Genomic DNA, 23639 nt, shown 5'->3' with positions numbered 1-23639 from the left:
GTTCAATCTTTAAATTTTTTAGTAAAATCGGTCCTAAAAGAAGTTAAAAGGTACCCCACTCAATCGCGCGTCCATGTAATTTGAACAAATGTTGATGCATAAAACTGGGGACTTTGGACCACTACCTTATTAGCACTATGCAAAGTCAGACATTAATCTAAAGGTTGCTTGCTCTAACTGGGGGGCCATGTGAGCATCCAACAGCTCTCACTGGCATCGGTCCATGTGAAAAAGAACTCGAACAATCCTCCAAGCTAGAATTGCTCCCCAACCCAGATCATAGCCTGGGCCAGTGTCCTTTTTCAGGATCAGTTCAGCAAGTCTCGCCTCTCCAGGCCCCACTTGGAAAGATGGTAGCGAAGTTCTAAAGGCAATGGTCACTGCCTCTTCATTTGCGGAAGCATATTCTCCATGCAAGACGCACCACTGGCGACCAGGCAAGTGGGCACAGGTACCTCAGGCCCTGCAGACACCACCATCTAGAAGTATCATCCCAGGCGGTAGATCTCTTCACCCGATCCCAACTGGCTCATGAACCCCAAAGGCCTGGGAGTATAGGGGATCATGTCAGCGAGTAAGCCAGCAGGCTGTCTGATCAAGAGGAGCCAGAATTGTAACCGGTAGTGGGAAGCAAAAACTGAGATTCCTAATGCCAAAGCAAGTAGACAGGGGTCTCACTGGGAGAAGACCCCCCAGCCAGAGTAACACAGGGCATACCATCCACTATGGGCCTGTTGGCCCAGCAGGAGGAGGCTTCAGGAGTAAGGAGCTGATTGTAGTGCTATCCAGCAGCCCAGGCCAGGCCCAATCCCCCAACTCACTGAATCTCAGAGCACACAGCATGCGGTCGCCCCAGGTGGTTTACCGGCATGGAGGTTCAGAAAAAAGGCACCCAGTTTGCTTCTTACCGCACCGTCAGGCAAAGCAGCGGCCACCAATGTGTTCCACTGTCATAGAGAGCCTCTACGATCGCCTCCTGGTTGCCGCCATATTGGAGTCAGGCAGTATCAGTTGTTTCCAGTTCCGCCCCAGTGGCCCAGACCCAGCCGCAATAAAACGCTCACCAAGTACTCCTCAGGGCCCTTAAGTTATGTCTTGCTCATCATCTCGCTTCTGCCCTGACCCTGTCCGATGTTCCTGACCCTGTCCGATGTTCCCAAGTGGGCGACGCTGTCACCTGGTTGGCACTTTCCTCAGGCCACAGCCATGATGCTCCCTTACAGTGGGTCATCAACACCAAGGGGCCGATTAGGATGGCGGACGGAAATGGGTACTGTCCGCCATGGTGGGGGAAATTTTACTCCCGGCTGCGCCGCGGATAAACCGCGGTTGGGATTAGGATATTCATGTCACGAAACTCCGACCGCGGCGGACGGAACACAACCAACACCGTCCGCGGTGGACGGAACACAACCAAGTCCGTCCGCGGCGGACGGAGTCCAATGAACAACCACTGCCGCGGACGGAAATGACCGCGGAAAATAAAACATGTACCGCCATCCCTGAGAATACTCCGTGGCCGCAATTAGGATAAATCCGCCCGTACAACGGAACTCACAGCCATCCACGTCCGCGGCGGAAACAATGCAACGAGAACCACAGCATCAGGGCGGAAGGCCAACACGCACAACATCCCTAGCGCCTAACAAATGTATGAAAGTGCACCGCAAGTCCTAAGCAAACATACGAACATTGACAAGGCCCCCCCCCCAGCACAAGCCACCATGACACGTCCCAATTATCCAATAATGCACACAAGTCAACACGCCCACCTACCACCTGACTGCCAACAACCATCGAGACACGACTATAAAAAGACACCCCCACACAACCACAATCCCTTGCACCACAGCATTGCTGCCAGCAAGAGGGCCATTCGAGACACTGCTAACTCACATAAAATCACATAGAAGACACCCACCCACCACCCTACCACACAAACACCCACCACACAAATCCTACACATCACACACCACACACCTGCACCTCCCAACTCACTCAACTCACACACTGAGCACCACACACCATGGCACCCAAAAAAAACCCCAAATTCACGGAGACAGAGTTGCGGGTAATGGTAGATGAAATTATCCGTGTGGAGCCCAACATCTTCGGGGCCCAAGTCCAGCAGACGACCGTGGCGCAAAAGAACCACATGTGGGACAGGATCGTCACTCGTGTGAATGCGTCGGGGACTGTGCCGAGGACCAAGCACGACATTCAGAGGCGGTGGCATGACCTTAAGACCAGGGTCAAGGGCATCCGAGCGAAAAACCACGCCAGAGCCAATCTTACTGGCGGTGGCACACCCCCGGAGCCCATACCCTACACCGATTGGGAGGAGAAGGTGCTGGTGATACTACACCCAGAGAGCCTAGACGGCCTTGACGAAGGAGAAGAGACTGGTGAGTACAAACCAAGCACCACGATCAGCACGACATGGTCAGGCTCACACAACTGAGAAGAAACATCCCCCACGCCCCAACCCATGCACGTCGGACACCAACACACTAACATGTCCATGGCTCCCAACAGGCCCCCATGTTCACGGGGAGGGTGGTGGTGGTGGTGGCGGTGGTGGAGGGTGGGGTGTGTGAGAGGCCCAAACTACAACTCCCAACAGGCCCCCATGTGCACGGGGAGGGTGGCGGTGGTGGTGGCGGTGGTGGAGGGTGGGGTGTGTGAGAGGCCCAAACTACAACTCCCAACAGGCCCCCATGTGCACGGGGAGGGTGGCGGTGGTGGAGGGTGGGGTGTGTGAGAGGCCCAAACTACAACTCCCAACAGGCCCCCATGTGCACGGGGAGGGTGGCGGTGGTGGAGGGTGGGGTGTGTGAGAGGCCCAAACTACAACTCCCAACAGGCCCCCATGTGCACGGGGAGGGTGGCGGTGGTGGAGGGTGGGGTGTGTGAGAGGCCCAAACTACAACTCCCAACAGGCCCCCATGTGCACGGGGAGGGTGGCGGTGGTGGTGGCGGTGGTGGAGGGTGGGGTGTGTGAGAGGCCCAAACTACAACTCCCAACAGGCCCCCATGTGCACGGGGAGGGTGGCGGTGGTGGAGGGTGGGGTGTGTGAGAGGCCCAAACTACAACTCCCAACAGGCCCCCATGTGCACGGGGAGGGTGGCGGTGGTGGTGGCGGTGGTGGAGGGTGGGGTGTGTGAGAGGCCCAAACTACAACTCCCAACAGGCCCCCATGTGCACGGGGAGGGTGGCGGTGGTGGTGGCGGTGGTGGAGGGTGGGGTGTGTGAGAGGCCCAAACTACAACTCCCAACAGGCCCCCATGTGCACGGGGAGGGTGGCGGTGGTGGAGGGTGGGGTGTGTGAGAGGCCCAAACTACAACTCCCAACAGGCCCCCATGTGCACGGGGAGGGTGGCGGTGGTGGAGGGTGGGGTGTGTGAGAGGCCCAAACTACAACTCCCAACAGGCCCCCATGTGCACGGGGAGGGTGGCGGTGGTGGAGGGTGGGGTGTGTGAGAGGCCCAAACTACAACTCCCAACAGGCCCCCATGTGCACGGGGAGGGTGGCGGTGGTGGTGGCGGTGGTGGAGGGTGGGGTGTGTGAGAGGCCCAAACTACAACTCCCAACAGGCCCCCATGTGCACGGGGAGGGTGGCGGTGGTGGAGGGTGGGGTGTGTGAGAGGCCCAAACTACAACTCCCAACAGGCCCCCATGTGCACGGGGAGGGTGGCGGTGGTGGTGGCGGTGGTGGAGGGTGGGGTGTGTGAGAGGCCCAAACTACAACTCCCAACAGGCCCCCATGTGCACGGGGAGGGTGGCGGTGGTGGAGGGTGGGGTGTGTGAGAGGCCCAAACTACAACTCCCAACAGGCCCCCATGTGCACGGGGAGGGTGGCGGTGGTGGTGGAGGGTGGGGTGTGTGCGACAGGAAACAGAAATGTCTACAAATCAATGTAACCATGTACTGTCCACATTACTGACCTGCTCGATCTTGTCCCTCAGGTGATCGTCAACTGACTGGGGAAAGCAGTACCCGGCCGCCAGCCTCGCCTCCCACACCTACAGGACTCTCTGCCGACGACGACACAGGCAGCTCCGGGGCGGAGGATGGAGCGGGACCAAGCACGCAGCCAGGGCCATCTGGCTCACAGGGACTCCCGGGACCGACCAACGTCGCATGTGTGACTCCCGCGGCACCCGTCTCTGTGATCTGCACAGTCCCCACCACCACCAGTACCACCAGTACCACCACTACCACCACTACCACGAGCACCACGACTCCTGCCGGTGCCACCCAGCATGACCCAGCGCGCAACGCTGGTCCAACGGCCCCACACACAAGCAGGGTGAGTGGGCCACAAACACAGGCAACGGGACAACTGCCAATCAGGCGACCCACACACCGCCGGTCAGAGGAGGGACAGCTACCCGAGCCAGTGGCACAGTCCCTACAAGCTCTTGCCAGGTGCCAGGCCTCATACGACCGGTCCCAGGCAAACGCTGATCGTGTTCACGAGGACTCAGTGGACAACACCAACAGCCTGCGCGAGATCTCTGGCATCCTTGGCCAGATGTTGGTGATCATGGGCCAGCAGGCAACGATGTGGAGGGAATGGGTTGCCCGGAACAACCCCCCCCCCCCTCCACCATGTGTGTCAGCGCCACCGCCACCGTCACCTCCGCCTCCCCCGTCACCTCCGCCTCCGCCTCCACCGCCGCCACCACCACCTGAGCCCCTGGCGACGGATGTGGCCCATCACCAACCTGCCCTCCCAGCTGCCTCTGTACCACCTCCGAGACGGAGGGGGCGGCCGAGGCAGGAAGTTGCTGAGAGCAGTGTTGGAGCGCCAGGCACACGCTCCAAGAGGGGACGACCTTGACAATGCCACTGCCTGTGCCAGACATTCACCCTGCAAACCATCCTGTCCCACATAGACAATCATTGCCACTGGTCTGCTGGACTAGCCTGACACCCCCCAATGTGGTGTCAGCACGGACATTTCATCTGCCATTACCTACAACTCCAACTCCCTCCCTCCCACTTACTTGTAAATATTCACCAGCACAAAAGCACAACCTGTCAATAAATTGCATTTACTCACACAATGATGTTTTGCCTCCATGTTTATTCACATGATTGCCATCAGATACAGACGTAAACAGGTACAGGGATCATAGTCGCACATGATCATGGCGCTGCGGGAGTGACCTAGAGAAAACCAGAGACAGCAAACACACGTCAGTAAAGAGATTCACACACATCACAACACAATGCACAGCAACATTACACAAACGACAACCATCACACAAGCATGGGATGGGAGCACACACATCATGGACACTCCTATGTCCAAAGACATGAAGACACACATGTGCAACCATCACAAACCACACCCAGCTGAATAACCCCATATCCACACAACACCAGAAAACATACATGAGGCATTGTCAACCGCCACTAGAGGTAGATACTCACATTCAAGGGAAGTAGCGATCAATGAGCTGGCGCCTCTGGTCCACACCTTCCTCCTCACCACTATCCTCATCAGTCGACATGGGTGGGATGGGAGGCCGAGGAACTCCTTCGTCTTCAGGGTCCAACAGCAGTTCAATGTCATTGCGTACTGCCAGGTTGTGGAGCATGCAGCAGGCAATCACGATCTTGCATACTTTTCCTGGTGAGTAAGGCAGTGCCCCTCCGGTCTTATCGAGGCACCGAAACCTAGACTTCAGCAGTCCAAAGGTACGTTCGATGACTCTCCGTGTCCTTCCATGTGCCTCATTGTACCGCATTTCACCCGCCGTCCTCGGATTACGTAGGGGACTGAGGAGCCAGGGCCGGTTTGGGTAAGCCGAGTCGCCTATGTAGGGGGATGACAGAGACAAACATCAGAACAAGATATGGTGGGTACCCCATGCAACACAGAGATCACAAGAGTCCCCACTGCACACTCACCAACAAGCCACGCTTGACCGGGTGGCAGATTTGCCATGAGTCGTGGGACATTGCTGGTTCGCATGATGTGGGCGTCATGTGCGGATCCAGGAAATCTTGCACACACATGGGAGATGATGTTGCTCGCCAGGCACACCACCTGCACGTTCAGCGAATGAAAGTGTTTGCGATTCCTGAACACTTGTTCGCGTGCCCGTGGTGGAATGAGCGCGATGTGCGTGCCATCAATTGAGCCCACAACGTGAGGTATGTGGCCCAGTGCATAGAAACCAGCTTTGACAGCTGGCAACTCTTCCGGACGTGGGAAATGTATGTACTCATCCTTGTACAGCATCATAGCTGTTAACACATCCCGAAGAACCGTGCTGAACATTGCCTGTGACATACCCCCGGCACCTCCAACTGTATACTGAAATGTGCCAGTAGCGAAGAAATGTAGTACCGCCATGACCTTTGCAGTGGGTGTAAACGAGCCAGGATACGTTCTACGTGGCTGCAGATGAGGAGCCAATTGAGCCACAAGCTCCAGCAACCGACGTCGATCCAGCCTGAATTTCCGAATCACCTCCTCGTCTACCATATCCTCCAGCTGAGTGTATGGGCGATGCACATTTGGAGCCCTCCTGTGTGGGAGAGAGATGTAACTTAGGTCAACGTACAAACGACGCATACGTGTACAACTCCATCACATGTGTACCTTACTGACATAACTCCAGTCGTCACCCTAATGTATCGTAGACACATCACAGACACTCATGCAACTGCATGCACACAAACGATAAGTTTACACACGCCATGTCATCAAGCACAAATGCCACCACCAATGATGATGTGCATACGGTAATGACATGCATGGTGACAGAACGTATAAATCACATACACGGAATGCATGTGTACCACCACCACTGTAGTCACCTCGACACAACAATAAACCGACAACAGATGCATGAATTGGCCACACAGCCGTGATGTACTGTGTAGTTGTGAAGATGTAACAACGTCTGTAGGGTCAAACCCGACGTCAACACGTACGAATGCACATCTGTTGGCCATTGTGTGCCGACCGATGTCCATTGTATGGACACACATGCTATATTGTATGACATATGACCTTTCACAATCACGCTCACATCCCTCATGACGCAACTGCACACAACACATCACGGTGCAGCGTCTGACAAGATCACATATTTGGCGCCGCCATGGCGGTGCTCAACTTCCGCTACTTCCCAAAGGCAGAATGCGGCCTGCGTCCCTCTTCCCATTGGCTGCATGTGCAGGGACCGTGACGGGCACACATCGGCAACCGCACGTGCAAGCTTCAGGCACGGATGCTTCAGTTGCAACAATGTACTATCACTGGCGCCTCCATGGCGGGGCACGTACACAGCGGGGGAGGTGCAGGCCTATACACCCTGCAGATGTACTCAATGGACATGCCAGTTCATGACCCCCCTTACAGTCACCTTGCATCATCCACCGTACACCGGCCGGAGCGGCAGGCCCATGAACAACCGCCGTGCCCGGCCATGAACACAACCGCCATGGCCGTGCCCGGCCATGAACAACCGCCGTGCCCGGCCATGAACACAACCGCCATGGCCGTGCCCGGCCATGAACAACCGCCGTGCCCGGCCATGAACACAACCGCCATGGCCGTGCCCGGCCATGAACAACCGCCGGTCCCGGCCATGGCGGTTGTGTTCATGGCCGGGCACGGCGGATGTTCATGGGCCGGCCGCTCCGGCCGGTGTACGGTGGATGATGCAAGGTGACTGTAAGGGGGGTCATGAACTGGCATGTCCATTGAGTACATCTGCAGGGTGTATAGGCCTGCACCTCCCCCGCTGTGTACGTGCACCGCCATGGAGGCGCCAGTGATAGTACATTGTTGCAACTGAAGCATCCGTGCCTGAAGCTTGCACGTGCGGTTGCCGATGTGTGCCCGTCACGGTCCCTGCACATGCAGCCAATGGGAAGAGGGACGCTGGCCGCATACGGCCAATCGCAAGTAGCGGAAGCTGTGCACCGCAACAACAGGGCCAGTCATTGGCCCATTTCACGATCACGCTTCCAGGGCTGACCAATTGCTGGCGACGTATGCCACTGACACGTGCTGAGGGCCCTATATATGTGTCTTGGCCAACATGAAACTTCCTACCCTGGGGACCAGTGCTGCCTGTGACCATCACCTCGACCTGCTGCTGCTGCTGAGCTGACCACCGACTGCTGCCTGTGACCATCACCTCGACCTGCTGCTGCTGCTGCTGAGCTGACCACCGACTGCTGCCTGTGACCATCACCTCGACCTGCTGCTGCTGCTGCTGAGCTGACCACCGACTGCTGCTCTAGTGCCATACTCCGTGATCTTGCCATGTCGAGAGGCAAAGAGATCCGGTCTCGACCCTTCACCGCCGCGGAGCTTGATGTCCTCGTGGACGGTGTACTCCGCAACTATGGACGCCTCTACGGCGCACCGGGACGGGTGGTAAGTGCAGTGTGGGACATGTTGGTGTGCATGAGGGGGCCAAATGATCAGGCCTATTTATATCTTAGCTGTGTAGTGTGGGCTAGACATATGTTCCTGATTGTGCATGGCTGCTGACAGTAACGTCTTGCCCCTATGTGTGTGACAGGCCACCTGTCCACTGACTTAAACCCTTTTGTCTCCCATCATGGTAGGTCAAGCTGCACCTTCGCAAGGACCTGTGGAGGACCATAGCACGGGAAGTACGGGCATTGGGGGTGTGCAACAGACGACATACACACTGCCACAAACGCTGGGACGACATTTCCAGGCTGAGCAAGAATGTAGCGGAAGTAACACTGGGCCTGATTCCAAGGACGCCCCGTCTGGCCCGACGCTCCATGACCCCTCTCATGCACCGTATCATTGCAGTGACGCATCCTGAACTGGCCGAAAGTCTGAGTGCCGATCAACAGCAAACTAGCGGTGAGCATACTGTCTGTGTAGGAAACTTGTGAGTGCTATGCATGTATTGGTGCACAGACACACTATTGAGTTCCGTGTTGCGTATGTATGCCTGTGATGGCATTTTGGTCCCATTGGGTGGTACTCATTTGACATCCAGGTCCGCCATGTTGACACGCCACTTGCTTAGTAGTTGAGTGTTAAAGCACATCCCCTAGTGGTCCATGTCCCCATGGCAGAAAATGTGAGGATGACTGGTAGGGGTGGGCCATGTGCAGGCTGAGGGCTCATGAACCTTTGTCTGCTATGTGATTTGGCTATCCTGTTCCTTCTGTACGTGAGTGTGCCCATGACTCACACATCTTTTCTGTGCATTTCAGCTTTGACAGAGGACACTCAGCCACAGACGGTGGAGAGTAGCCGAGGAAATGAGTCCGGCTCAGACTTCGCACACACGCAGACTGACACGGAGGAGGCCAGCGCCGGAGAGGGGGACAGGACCGTCCCTGAGGACTCGCATGTGGAGACACCATCGTCCTCCTCGTCGGACACTCTTGGTGAGCCTGCACTGTTGTCACAGACTGGGAGTGGGCACTCATCACCTTCTGTCGGAAGACAGCACACAGGGCCCACACTTCCGCCAACTGCACCATGTACTGTTCGTGGCCGGAGGAGTAGGGGGAGCAGAGTGGCGTTCGGTGCAGGCACCGCTGCCCCTGCCACGGTGAGCCAAAATGCACTGTGTGCTGAGGCCGTTGATCTGCTGCGACAGCTGTGTGTGGGTCAGACCAATATGACAAATGCTTTCCAGGATCATGATAGGAAGTTGGGGCAGGTGGTGGCATTCATGGAAGGGATGCATGGCGATCTTGCAGGTCTACACAGGACAGTGCAGTCATTGGCAAGCAGTGTGTCGTCTGCAATAGTACAGTCGAATGAACAGGGTGCTACTTCTGTTTCCCCATCTACACCGCTGGATGTCTCAGGGGGTAGTGATTATTCAGAGCAGGACTCAAATACAGGTTATTGCACTAGAAGCAGCGTCAGACAGCACGTCAGGGCACGCAGGGCACAGACCCCATCCCCTAGATCAGCTAAATCTGTTCACGTAGACGACGTCAGATGCACTGGAGTACACACACAGGATCCACAAGTGTTGTTGGGGGACATGCCTTCCGGAGCTACACAGGCATTCAACACGAAAGGTACTCCGAAGGCAAGGGATACTCACATGTCCATGGACTGTTCCTTGGACAAGGCCAGTCAGAAGACAAAGGCACCTACTGAGAGCAGGGAGACTCCCAAGAGCAGGCCCACAGCAGAGGTAAGGGACACTCCCAAGGACAGTGAGAAGACTAAGGCACCTACTAAGAGCAGGGAGACTCCCAAGAGCAGGCCCACATCAGTGGATAGGAACACTCCCAAGGACAGTGAGAAGACTAAGGCACCTACTGAGAGCAGGGAGACCCCCAAGAGCAGGCCCACAGCAGTGGATAGGAACACTCCCAAGGACAGTGAGAAGACTAAGGCACCTACTGAGAGCAGGGAGACCCCCAAGAGCAGGCCCACAGCAGTGGATAGGAACACTCCCAAGGACAGTGAGAAGACTAAGGCACCTACTGAGAGCAGGGAGACCCCCAAGAGCAGGCCCACAGCAGTGGATAGGAACACTCCCAAGGACAGTGAGAAGACTAAGGCACCTACTAAGAGCAGGGAGACTCCCAAGAGCAGGCCCACATCAGTGGATAGGAACACTCCCAAGGACAGTGAGAAGACTAAGGCACCTACTGAGAGCAGGGAGACCCCCAAGAGCAGGCCCACAGCAGTGGATAGGAACACTCCCAAGGACAGTGAGAAGACTAAGGCACCTACTAAGAGCAGGGAGACTCCCAAGAGCAGGCCCACAGCAGTGGATAGGAACACTCCCAAGGGCAGCGACACACACAGGGAGCAGGTGTCTGCTGGAGGCAGGTGCACCACAGACGACAAGTCTGCTGGCAGGAACATGGCGGCGAGCAGGGCACAGGCTACATCCAGAGACAACACTCCACCTAAGGATAAGGCACATCCTACGGACAAGGCATCTAGCATGGACAATGGCGCAATCAAGGACAGGCATACTTCACCCCTGGCTGCACTGAGGCTGATGTTTTCTACTAAACGCCAAACTGATGTCTCCGCGGCGGAGTCCCCCCATACCTCCACTCCCATCCAGGCCAGTCAGAAGCAGAGGAGGGTGTCCCCTGTTGTTGCATCCCCCATTACACATCATTCCGAGTCCAGGCGGCAGGCACAGAGCAAACGACAAGCAGGCTCCAGCACGTCCCCCGAAACCAGATCCCCGGCAGCAGTTGCTCCACCTATACTGGGTGGTGATTCTTTGGAGTCCCCACCACTTGGCAGTCCTGTCCTGTCCAGGGTGCACTCACACCTCCCTAAGAAACGCAGACACACACCATTGACACCTGCAAACCCCGATTTGGCTCTAGGTGAGCTATCCCCAGCTCCCAGGCCCACCCTGCCTCCTGGCCCATACAGCCCTGTGGCTCATCATTTCAGTTGTCCCAGTGGCGCCGGTGCAGTTGACTCTCATGTATCAGATGGTGGCACAGTGTCAGTTGTGCCCTCTCCTGTTGCAGGTCCTGGCAGTGTATCTGGGTCTATGGCTCACGTGTCAGTTAGAAGATCTGTGGCTGTGTTGCACACTCCTGTTTCTGGTGCTGGCAGTCTGTCTGGGTCAGTGGCTCACGTGTCAGTGACTACATCTGTGGCTGTGTCTCAGACTCCTGTTGCTGGTGCTGCCAGTGTGTCTGGGTCCGTGGCACATGTGTGTGTCACTCGGGCTGTGGCTGTGTCTCACACTCCTGGTGCTGCCAGTGTGTCTGGGTCCGTGGCACATGTGTGTGTCACTCGGGCTGTGGCTGTGTCTCACACTCCTGTTGCTGGTGCTGCCAGTGTGTCTGGGTCCGTGGCCCATGTGTGTGTCACTCGGGCTGTGGCTGTGTCTCACACTCCTGTTGCTGGTGCTGCCAGTGTGTCTGGGTCCGTGGCCCATGTGTGTGTCACTCGGGCTGTGGCTGTGTCTCACACTCCTGTTGCTGGTGCTGCCAGTGTGTCCGAGGCAGGTAGTTCACGCAGTCCCCCCTGATTCTGTGATGTGACGTGCTGTACACTTCACTCAAATGTTAATTCACATGGTGTGTCCATTGAGAACTGCGTGGCACTCTTGTGGTCCCTGTGACGGGTTGGTAGGGACACGTAGTTGTGCTGCCTCTGATGTACCTGCTCTGTACTCTACAATGCCCTGTTGATGCTCTGATACTGCATGCTGCCCTCTCGTTACCTGCCTCTGATGTACCTGCTCTGTAATGCACAATGCCCTGTTGATGCTCTGATACTGCATGCTGCCCTCTCGTTACCTGCCTCTGATGTACCTGCTCTGTAATGCACAATGCCCTGTTGATGCTCTGATACTGCCCTCTCGTTACCTGCCTCTGATGTACCTGCTCTGTAATGCACAATGCCCTGTTGATGCTCTGATACTGCATACTGGCCTCTCGTTACCTGCCTCTGATGTACCTGCTCTGTAATGCACAATGCCCTGTTGATGCTCTGATACTGCATGCTGCCCTCTCGTTACCTGCTATGTTGTACCTGCTCTGGTGCCCACTTTGCCCATGTTCACGCATACACTGTGATTTGACCCCTATTATTTGACAATAAAGGTAGTCTATCAAGTCTCGTGGTCTGTCGTTGTCATTCCTGCTTGCGTACTGCTAATGTGTATTCGTATATGCTTCTCATCAGTGGTTTCGGTAACATGACACTCCCCCTCCCTACGTCACGTCCCTTGCTGGTATTCCCCTCCAGACAGCCAATGGTTTGTACCTTACCTGCGTCGTCGTCCATAGTAGGCCATGACTAGGACGTGGTGGATCGCGAAGAGCATCGGGAAAGCGTGTAGCGCCGGGTCCATGGTGGTGGTCAGCTTGCGGTGGGTATCTCGGCTGTGTCACCTATGTTCGCTGTGGGGATTCCGCCGTGTTAAGACAGGTTGTTTTTCCGCAGCGGTTTTATGTGTGTTTTCCGCCATCTTGATTTGGGGGACGGTCTTCGACGTCAGTGCGTACGGCGGAGCGTTTGGATGTGTTCCGTCCGCCGCGTGGTCGTGTGTAGTTGGCCGGCGGAGCGTGTTTTTCCGTCGCGGACGGAAATTTGACACGTTTTCCTATCCTGATATGGCGGACGGAGTATCCGCGGCAGGCGGACACGGAAAAGGCTTTTTCCGCCTACTCCAGGGCCGCGGTGGCTCTTCCGTCCGCCATCCTGATCGACCCCCAAGTCTGGCCAGTCCAGCCACCTCTGGCATTCTGATCACCAGATCCATGCAGGCATAATAGGTTGGCAGTCAATGGTGACGTTGCTCAGTGCTGTGCGTAGCCTCTGGATTACGTCCATGTGGCCATGAGGGTTTGCCACACCATATGTTGTATTTTTTACTTATCCACTGTTTAGTATTGTTAAAAGCTTTACACTTGTTTCCTTTGAGTTAAGCCTGACAGCAGTGGGCTACAGCTACCAAGGACTGAATTAGGGTTGAAATTGTAGTGACCTGACATGATACAGAATAGTGAAGTGATTTTTTGGTGAGGTCTCACAACCACTCCAACTAATAATCCAATTTCTCACATAATGGTTTCACTGAAAAATTTGTCATTTTAGAGGATTAAGATGTTTCAACATTTTCTGCTTGATAACAGGAAACTGAATGATTAGAAAATATATTGGCATTTCAAGGACCATATCCATTTTTTGTATTCCAACTCCTCTGTTTCTAAATTCACTGTAGGTCTCCATTCACTCTTATCCATTTGATCTCAGAATACATTATTGCCTTTATTGAATAAGGCTCATTAAATTGAATGCTCTACCTCAAGTTTTGATTTAGGCTTGGAAAATGCAAGACTGTATTATTCTGCCTAGCACCTCAATACTGAGTTTCACTGTAATTGCCATAGAAGTGATTTATTATCAAGAGACATTTTCAGACTTCCAAAACTAAATGTACTGCCAAATATGCTATCCGCAGAATTATATGATATTATCTCCCAAAAACGTAATTGAAGCACTTGTAAGTTCTTGCCCTCTTGTTTCTAGGATGGCCTAATATTTTGCCTTTCTCTATGTCCCACGCTTAACTCCAGGTCACCGCGTCTGCTTGGGGGAGCAACTTGCCAGGATGGAGCTGTTTTTCTTCTTTACCACTCTCTTCCAGCGTTTCACCTTCACCATCCCAAAAAACCAGGCCAGGCCACGAGATGACCCCGTTTACATTTTCCTCCACTGCCCTCACGCCTACCAGATTTGCGCTGAGCTGAGATGAAGTTCTGATCCTCAGATCACCCCCTCTCTGAATGCTCCCAAACTTAAGCTCTTCACGTGGACCCCCTCTTCTGAGGATACTGCAGTTGCCAAGGCAGTTATATACTGAGTACCTGTGAAATTTCTTAAGCTAAAGTGTTTGACTAACATCTAAAATTGTCACATTTTAGTGCTGTATATTTCAAAAAGCAATTCTCTTACATCAAAGGTCTTCAACATTTGTTTTTCAGAATAAAATGTTTACAAGTCAGGTCCTCCACCACAACTTCACGGTAAGCAAGGGTGGCATGGAATGATGGAGTCGGCATGCCTTAATGGAAGGTGCAGGAAGGAAGTGCGGAAGTTATGAAATCAATTCAAGGGTACCTTTTATTTAGTCCAAAATGTACGCTGGACGTGAAAGTTCTAAGGGTTAATGCATCAAATTAAACAGAAATGTTCCTAGAAACACTGCACCCCATAATTTGGATATAATAGGCTCCTCACAACTATAGGCCCCGGTACAGCTGTACTGCTGCTCTAATGTTGTATTATTGCCCTAAGAAGCAGGCTATCTACTCTGTCTCATTAGCCCAGTACTCTGGGCCATTGCTCCAATGCCTAAAGTTGTATGGCACTTTCCCTTTGGGAAATAAATGCTCCCACATCTTAACACCACCTTCTTTGCAGCAAGTGTGCCCTGGGCACTAATGATGGTAATGAAAATAGACTGCCTTACTTCCTTTTGGTTAGTTAAGGTGTAGTGGTCCCTCACATTTGTGGCCCCACTGCCACTGCACCTTCTGCACTGGTAATAGCTAGAGCCCAGCGGACTGTCTCCTGAGACTCTTCTGCACTTTTTGAAAGCAAGAGACGAGGCTCGACATCTCACCCCTTTTCCCTGGCCATCACTGCATTGCCTGAAGGAATACTGGCACAGCAAGAGTGCCTTGGCCCTAATAATTCCAAAGACATGAGTTTCCACTATTGTCTTTAGTAGTAAAAGATAGTCATAATTGAGGAGCGGTTTGCTTTCACATCCTGGGCCCTGGTGCCATTGCACATGATGCACTAATGATTACCAAGGTCCTGTGAAGTAGTCGGTCTCCTCTGCCAATGTCACCCAGAACCCACAGCGCCCTCCAACCGAGGGCCATTTTTCTTAGGCCAGAGTACCCAGTATCAGCACCTTTGTTCCCAAAAAAGGGCCACCCTCTCTCCTGGGCCTTCTCACAGGTGCAGCAATCAAGACAATTATAAAATGAGTATAGTGGGCTCCTCACATCCCTGGCCCTCATGATACAGCACCAACTTCATCAATGAAAGCCATAGTCCCATGAAACAGGCTGTTTTCTCAACAGTTTATTAAAAAAGCAGATACCCCACATCTTGCTTCATCTACTGTACCACCGCTTAGAGGCCACAATGTGTATCTGCTGCTTTGTTTGTGCATTGCCCTATGTAAGTTAGCATTTGTGGCACCATTTTCTATTCAGGTGCCATTTTGAGCCACAAACTAAACTAATCCTTTGCTATTTCAGAAAAAAGACCTCTGTTATGTTTTGTTTCTGCAATGTTAGGTTTTGCTTCACTAATGAATAGACTGTTCATATCAGTTTATACATTTCTCACTAGATAGAGGCCCTCTCCCACTTGTCTGGTGGAGGGGCAGGGTGAAACGACCTTTGGTTGTATTAGGTGGTGTGAGAAATGAGAATCAACATTTTTTTGGGGGTATTTCACTGTCCAGCTGCATCTGCCTGTAAAATACCACTGTGGGCGTTTTTCAGCCCAGTTGCGAGATCTACATGTTGTCTCTTTTTGGTTGTTGATTTCAGTCCCTCTGCAGCACTCTTAGCAACTGGGCAGACTGGGCTTCGCTCTGAGTGTATATGAATAAACAATTATTGGTTTATATCTTCTACTGTCTGACTGACTCTTCATTTGGTATGGAAGGCTGAGAGGTAGTCATTAGTGACTCGGGTGACCCTAATCGGGCCACTTCCTTCAGTTGGTGCCCGAACAGGGACTCCTTCGGGTGATTGATTCATCCCCTTTCTGCAGATGAAGGGGAGGCTGAGGACATGGTCAGGTTGGACTGACGGCTCAGGGATCCCTGCACAAAGAGCATTATTTGCCCTTCTGTCCTGCCGGACGGTGCCTCGCCCAGTGGTGATCCAGACTGGAGTTCTGAATGGCGAAACCCTTGGATCTTGTGGTAAATAAATAAATAATTACCGGTACTATTTTTCTATGTATTAACTAAAAAGGATAGCTCAATAAATAAGAGGCAGAATCCGGGGTATCTGAGTCATATTGGCTTTAATTAGATGGCTCGAGCCAATGGACCATCGGGTTCCATCACCTGCAAAGGTTCAGGAAGGGACAGACACAGGACAAAGGGGAATGGCAGCTGCAGCATCTTATTAACATCATACAGTATATATAGTGAAACAGTACAATTGCATTGCATACAGTAGGCGTAACAAGTGACAAACGGAAGATAAGAACATATGGGCGTGCAAAGAAGGCGTGCACAGGGCGTAGACGAAGACATGTGATGTAAACGTCACAGAAGTGTCATAAATGGGTGGATACATGGAGGGGGCTACCTGGGCAGCTGGAACCTTTAACCTACTGGTGCGCGCAAACGAGTCATGACGTGTAACTGGGGAGAGCTGGGGGCTCTGACTTCTGGTACTAGAAGAGGAGACTAAAGTCTGGGATGTCAGGACGACATGTACCTATAGCATATCTGATATCTTGTGTTTGGAGAACATGTTGCTTGAATCTAAATGTCATCAGGGCAAAGGCTACTTGACACTAAGGCTGGTGCATGCATATATTCTACATGTATTGCGTGTGCTATGAATCTTCTATGGATATTAATTCAGTAATTCTCTCGCATGGAGACAGAAAGACTAGACTATAGATGAAGATGTTTATGCGGTTCGTTAGCTAGGAATGTGAAGCCGGGGAGCTGAACTGATAACTAGAGGCATAACATATTCTTGGCAGACAGGCGGGCAGGCCAGGCCGGGCACCGCGCTGCTTGGCAGAAAGTAAGTGAAGGGTCAGGGATGCGGGAGGGGCTACATCGCTCCTCGGAGTGGTTTCAGGAGACTTGAGGCTCGAATCTGGTGTCCGGGCCCTGTGAGGCCTAGAAACGGGGACAACTCGATGAATTACGTGCACAATGTAAAGACGTTGGCAACATAGGCCTAATACTTGTTGCTTTCACGAGGACTGGATAACTGACATACTAACGTTGGACACAACTATAATTGCGTCTTTATTCGGCCAAGGGGGTGAATATGCATATTAATCATGCACATATAACATACAATGGGGAACACGTAGGGACACATGACAGGGCAAAATTGAATTTTCCTCATTCCCTCCTTGTTCCCTACGTTTCCTTCAGGAAACATGAATATTCATGATACCATCTATCTGTTCATACAGCATCATTTGCTCGTCTCTTATCTTCTGGGAATGGGACTTTGGACTTGGAATACAAGAGGTAGCGCACAAGCCGCAAATCGCAGGGCCACATTGTAAACAGAGACAACAACTGAATATGATCATTACTACTATTCCTAGGAATGACAGTACTTTCCATCTCCAGGCAGATATTATACTCCAGAGCCAACCGGACCATGTCCAGGTGCCTGGATTCTGGTGTAACTGATGGGCTATTTTATGAAGTCTAGTTATTGCTGAATATACAGACGGTGCGTTATTAGGAATGAAAACGCAACAACTAGATCCGATGACTTTACAAGCTCCGCCCCTATCGGCCAGTATGACGTCAAGAACAAGGCGGTTCTGAAGAACGACAAATCTCATAGCAGACTGTTCTTCTGTTAAGTTACCTAGAGCGGAAGTAGTCTCATTCACTACTGCTTCAAGGGTTCTGGTTAACCTACGTATTAACTTACTATTCTGGACAGTACCTATGAAGAAAAAGAAACCTTTATTGAAGTCTGTATACTGTTCTAATGCAGTTTCAGTTTGATCGACAATTGGGGACTCGATCTCCCTTCTATGTCGACGTGTACTAGATGAGTATTTCTGTGATAATCGGATGGGGCTAGGAAAACTGGTGGCAGTAGGAAGGCAATGTAACATGTTCCATCCCAATCTAGGGGCAGACGTACATATGCGGTCTGACCACATACAAAATACGAATGACGTGAGGCTTTGAAAGTAGACTTCCCACTGTCACTATACTCGACCACAGTAGTACAATCACTGTGTCCTAGATGTACTGAACCATTCCTTCTAACACATAATTCGCCTTTCACTGGTAGAACTGTTATAGCAGGCAAGTCTGGAGTAGTCTCGGACTGAACATTCAAAACCATGAAATTCGAGGAGTAATTACCTAGATCGTATACTTCATTTTCTAGATCTAACCCTGTCCTATGGGAAAGACCTTCCTTGTCTGGGAAACATGTTCTATTCAAAAGGGACTTATCGTCTGAGGATGATGTTATCGTAAACCATGCTCCACACGAACCATTGTGTGAAAACGGATAGGGAAAAAGTGGCAGAACTCCCTTCGGTGTCTGGAAAGGGGGGAGTCGACCACACACCCAACAATTAGTGGCATTGCTGGTCTGGTGTGAATAGTGTAACATGCGTAGAAAAGTATTGTTGCGCATGGCAAGTCGATAGGATAACTCGTGAGGAGGTAGTTCACTAAATGTGTGCTCTACTGTATCATTAGAGGAAAGATGTACATGCGAATCAAGAGGAGGAAAAAATACATGTAAAACATAACTTATGCATGTGATCGTAAGACTCAGAAATAACATAAACAATAACGAAATAACGCATCTGCTGCGCAGATTTTTACAATAACGTATTTTCTTGGAGTTTCGTCTAACTCTCTCACTATGGGGGTCTATCTCATACATGTCAGGAACCTGTCTAACCGCTTCACCCGAGAGGGACTTAAACAATTAAACTGTCTGACTTGCTAGACCTCAATTTCATTTTATACTCCTGCTGCGGAGTTTTCTCTAACAGGGGAAGTTTAGAGTCAGTATCGGGGCAGTCCTTAAAAAAAGTCTTTGGACGGAGTCCATGAAAACACTTGATGTGGCTGGAGTGAAGCCAGCCCTTGCGTCCCTCTAGCTTCACAGCGGTCCTTGTGGTCATCAGAACAAGTTTCGGCTCTTTCCAGCGGGGCTCCAGCGGGCTTGAACGATCAAAATTCCGAACAAGAACGAGGTCGCCTGGAATGACCTCGTGCGGTTTCACCTGGGTGTTGTCTGGAAAGGCAGCCGCGACCTGTGAACGACAAGAGAGTAGTGCAGACATCAAGGAAGCTAGGTAATCTGTCAGCATATTACTGTCAACATCGGTAATTTTACGTGGCATAGGTGTACCCCACATGTTTGGGGGACGGCCGAACACAACTTCAAAAGGTGACAGACCTGAACGGGAATGAGCGACCATTCTCATATAAAAAAGGGCGACTGGCAGGGCTACCATCCAATCTACACCTTTCTCGGCACAAACTTTTGCAATACGGATTTTCAGAGTTTGATTATGTCTCTCGACGAGGCCAGCTGCCTCGGGATGTCGTACACAGTGGAACTTCCACTGGTACCCTAACAGAAGTGATACTTGTTTCATGAGTTCGGATGAGAATGGCTGGCCGTTGTCTGAATACACGACCCTGGGCAAACCATAGCGTGGGAAAAACTCACGAACCAACTGCCTGGCAGTGGTCGCGGCAGTGTAATCTGGGACTGGATATGCTTCTGTCCATCTGGACAAAGCGCATACAACTACGAGGACATACTTGAAACCTCGACATCGATCCATCTGAATATAATGCATCTGGAGGACTTCAAAAGGGTGGTCAGGAGGATGGAATCCACCTTGTTCCACCGGAACACCTTTACCTGGATTGAACTGACAACAGATCATGCAGGTACGTACTTTCTGCTTCGCTGCTGCTCGTAAATGCTTGTTAAACCAAAGGTTCTGAATACTGTCTAACATGGCTTTTTCTCCTAAATGTGCTGGACTATGTGCTGTGTTAATAATGACTTGAACCATAGAGTCGGGGAGAAACCATGTGGCTTTTCCCTTCGTCAACCATCCCTGATCTGTCTGGACCCCTCCTTGTTCAGACCATTTCTTGATTTCGTCTGGGGTAGCATGTGACTGTATGTCTAGTACGTCTTGTGTAGGGTCCTTAACTGTCATGCAAGTCGTCTGAACTGGAACGTCTGTCTTTGTCGTGTTAACTAGAATGTCTGGAGTCTGAGCTGTAAGCTTGGCTGTTCGATCTGCTAGATCGTTACCTTGGGAAATAGTGTCAGTGGCTTTCGTATGTGCTTTGCACTTCATAATGGCAATGGCTGTCGGTAAATGCATTGCTTCTAACAGAGCTTGAATGAGGGGGCCATGCTGAATCTTGGCTCCATGAGAGGTCATGAAACCTCTTTCTTGCCATAGGACTCCAAAGTCGTGAACGACTCCGAATGCATAACGTGAATCTGTGTATATGTTTACTTTCAGGTTCTCAGCTCGTATGCAGGCTTGGGTCAGAGCGATGAGCTCTGCTGCTTGAGCAGACAGGGTGTCAATACGATGTGTTTCTATAACTTCAGTTTCAGTAGTCACTGCATACTACTAACTCTCCTGTACTGGTTCTCATACATGAACCATCCACGTAAAGTGTCAGGTCTGGATCAGGTAATGCAATGTCGGTCAAGTCTTGTCTTGGCTTGGTCATGGTGTTAATAACTTCCACACAGTCATGTGTGACAGGGCTTGATGTAATCGAGGGTAACAGTGTAGCAGGATTTAAAATGTTGCAGCGTCTGATTTCTATGTGTGGCTGAAACAGAGTCAGTTCATATCCTGTTAAACGTGCAATTGTCAAGTGCTGAGTCTGTGTTCGGTTTAAAAGAACTTCCACGGAGTGTGGAACTTGTACTGTCAGGGAGTGTCCTAACACTATGGAATCACTTTGTCTGATAGCTAGAGCTGTGGCTGCAACTGACTTGAGGCACGCAGGCAGAGCCTGGGCCACTGGATCTAATGTGCTAGAAAAATAAGCACAGGGCTTGTATTGTCCTGCTTGATCTTGTGTGAGAACAGATAATGCAGTACCATCACGTTCTGTCACAAAAAGTGTAAAAGGCTTACTGTAGTTCGGTGTTGCTAGAACAGGTGCATTACATAAAGCTTTCTTTAACTCATTGAAAACAAGTGTATGTTCCTGGGTCCAAGGGAGGACAGTCGATACGGCTGCCTCCTGTGTCGTTAACTGTATCAGTGGCTTGGCTAGAAATGCATACTGAGGAATCCATTGTCTGCAGTAAGAAGTGAGGCCGATAAAAGCTCGTACCTCCTTCTGTGTCTTGGGCTGTGGAAGACGTGCTATTAACTGGATGCGGTCAGGTGTCAACTGCCTACCCCTCTTGGACAGTAAGTGTCCCAAGTAGACCACTTGCTGGACACAGAATTGCAATTTGGAAGGGGACACCTTGTGCCCCATCTCGGCCAGAAAATACAGAACTGTAAGTGACGCACGTTCGCAGTCACGTTCAGAACGGGCTGTGATCAGTAGATCATCGACATACTGGAGCAGGGCAGTGTCAGTTGGCATGTGAATATTGTCTAGTTGTCTCTTAAGTGCTTGACTGTAAATGCTAGGACTTTCTGTGAAACCTTGAGGTGCTCGTGTGAATTTATAGCTTCTTCCATTTAAACAGAATCCGAAAAGAAACTGTCTGTCTGGATGAATGGGGACACTAAAGAATGCGTTCTTGAGATCAATAACAGTAAAGAACGTGGCTTCAGAATCAATGGCAGTCAATAGGGATGAGATATCTGGAACCACTGGGTACTGGGGTATGATACATTTATTAAGTTCTCGGAGGTCAATCACTAATCGATAAACTGGAGGTGCATTTGGATCAGTACGTTTAAGAATCGGAATGATAGGAGAATTACATACATTGGAGTCAGTTTCTACAACTACTCCTTGAGCAATGAGCTCGTCAATGATTTTCGATAAGGCTGCTACAGCCTCAGGTGGCAATTTATACTGTCGGATTCGTGGTAATACAACACCTTGTTTCAGAGTAACACGATATGGTGTAATGTGCATACAACCTACATCAGTTGGACCTTGCGCCCATAAATGCTGTGGTACATTCAGTAATCTTGGATCAAAATCACGCAACACATAATGACCTTTAAAATCACGTAAAAACAATCTCACTCCTTCCGGAGAACAGCATATGACTGCTCCTAATTCTTTCAATGTTTTAATACCAAGTAGGTTTTCTGGACATGATTTCGTAAGTAACAAGTCTGTGGTTCGGGACAAAGGACCTACTTCTAGGGAAACTGGTTTCGATATTTCATTAACAATCGGCTTTCCTGAAAATCCCAGGGAAACATTTCTTGAGCCTGAGAGTGGAGCCCCTGGAACCTCGTCATGACTGATGGTAGTCCTACTTGCCCCTGTATCAATCAGAAACTTTCTGTCTTTCCCTAATACTTGACTGTGTACATAGGGACCCTCTTGATCTACAGGAATCTCGATGAGAGGCAAGCCAACCTCCCTCTCTAGGCTGTTTCATGAATACTGCTGATATTCTGGATAATCTGACTGTGCATACTGGTACATCTGTTGTGTAACGTGTTGTGTGGCAGCTATAGGCTGCGGTACTGTAACTGTCTGTTGTGCATTCTGCGGTGGTTGCGAATTTTGCGGAACATGTTCCTGTCTAGGAGGACGCGGTCTCTCTTTTGTCTTACCTGTAGCTATGTTGTGTTTCAGAACTGCACATTCGTTTATATAATGACCTGGCTGTTTACAGTAATTGCATGTCCCTTTAACGGGAGTTGTAGAATGACTAGTCTGATTCGTACCCCTCTTCTGACTATCTGCTGGAACAGACTGTGCAACTAGTACTTTCATTTTCGTGTCTTTCATACGTCTCCGTTCGTGTTCTTGCTCTTCCCTGATTCTGTTCTGGTGATACTGTAACATCTGGAGCATTTGGGACGGAGTATTAGCTTGCCATGTACTCTCGACTTTCAATACTCGATTTTTAACTTGTGGTAAAGAATTCTCAACTAGTTTGGTAACAAAAAGATGTGGATACGACTCACTACTTGTTTTCAAACCGCTATTAATAATGAAACATTTCTCGAATCTGGAATAAAAATCACTAGTGTCTTCATCTTGTTTCTGTTTACAGGCTGAGATGGCATCCCAATCTTCCTTTTTCGTGGCTAGTAATCTTGGCAAGACTTGTATTAACAGTTCGGGCAATTCTTTAGCTTTATCCCCAAGACCAGTACCTGGGACTCGTGTATTATCTTCGTTCTCTAACGCGGTCCAGTCAATCTTTTTCTCTCCCACCTCCCATTCTTTTTCTTTG

The 23639-nt window shown here is 51.0% G+C and overlaps 1 protein-coding gene across 1 annotated transcript in view; it reads left to right on the top strand.

Annotated features, from left to right (window-relative positions):
- Positions 1 to 16136, top strand: part of LOC144753066 (cytochrome P450 2D17-like) — a 317121-nt gene extending 300985 nt beyond the window's left edge. The window contains exon 9 of the mRNA XM_078640860.1: positions 14058 to 16136. Within this exon, the coding sequence (XP_078496986.1) occupies positions 14058 to 14236 (179 nt within the window). The 3' untranslated portion in view covers positions 14237 to 16136. The remainder of the gene's footprint in view (positions 1 to 14057) is intronic.
- The last annotated feature ends 7503 nt before the right edge of the window (positions 16137 to 23639 follow it).

This window comes from Lissotriton helveticus, chromosome 1_1 (assembly GCF_964261635.1).
Source record: "Lissotriton helveticus chromosome 1_1, aLisHel1.1, whole genome shotgun sequence".
Classification (NCBI taxonomy): Eukaryota; Metazoa; Chordata; class Amphibia; order Caudata; family Salamandridae; genus Lissotriton; species Lissotriton helveticus.
Note: the sequence above shows the minus strand (reverse complement) of the source record. Positions and strands in the feature narration are given on the sequence as shown.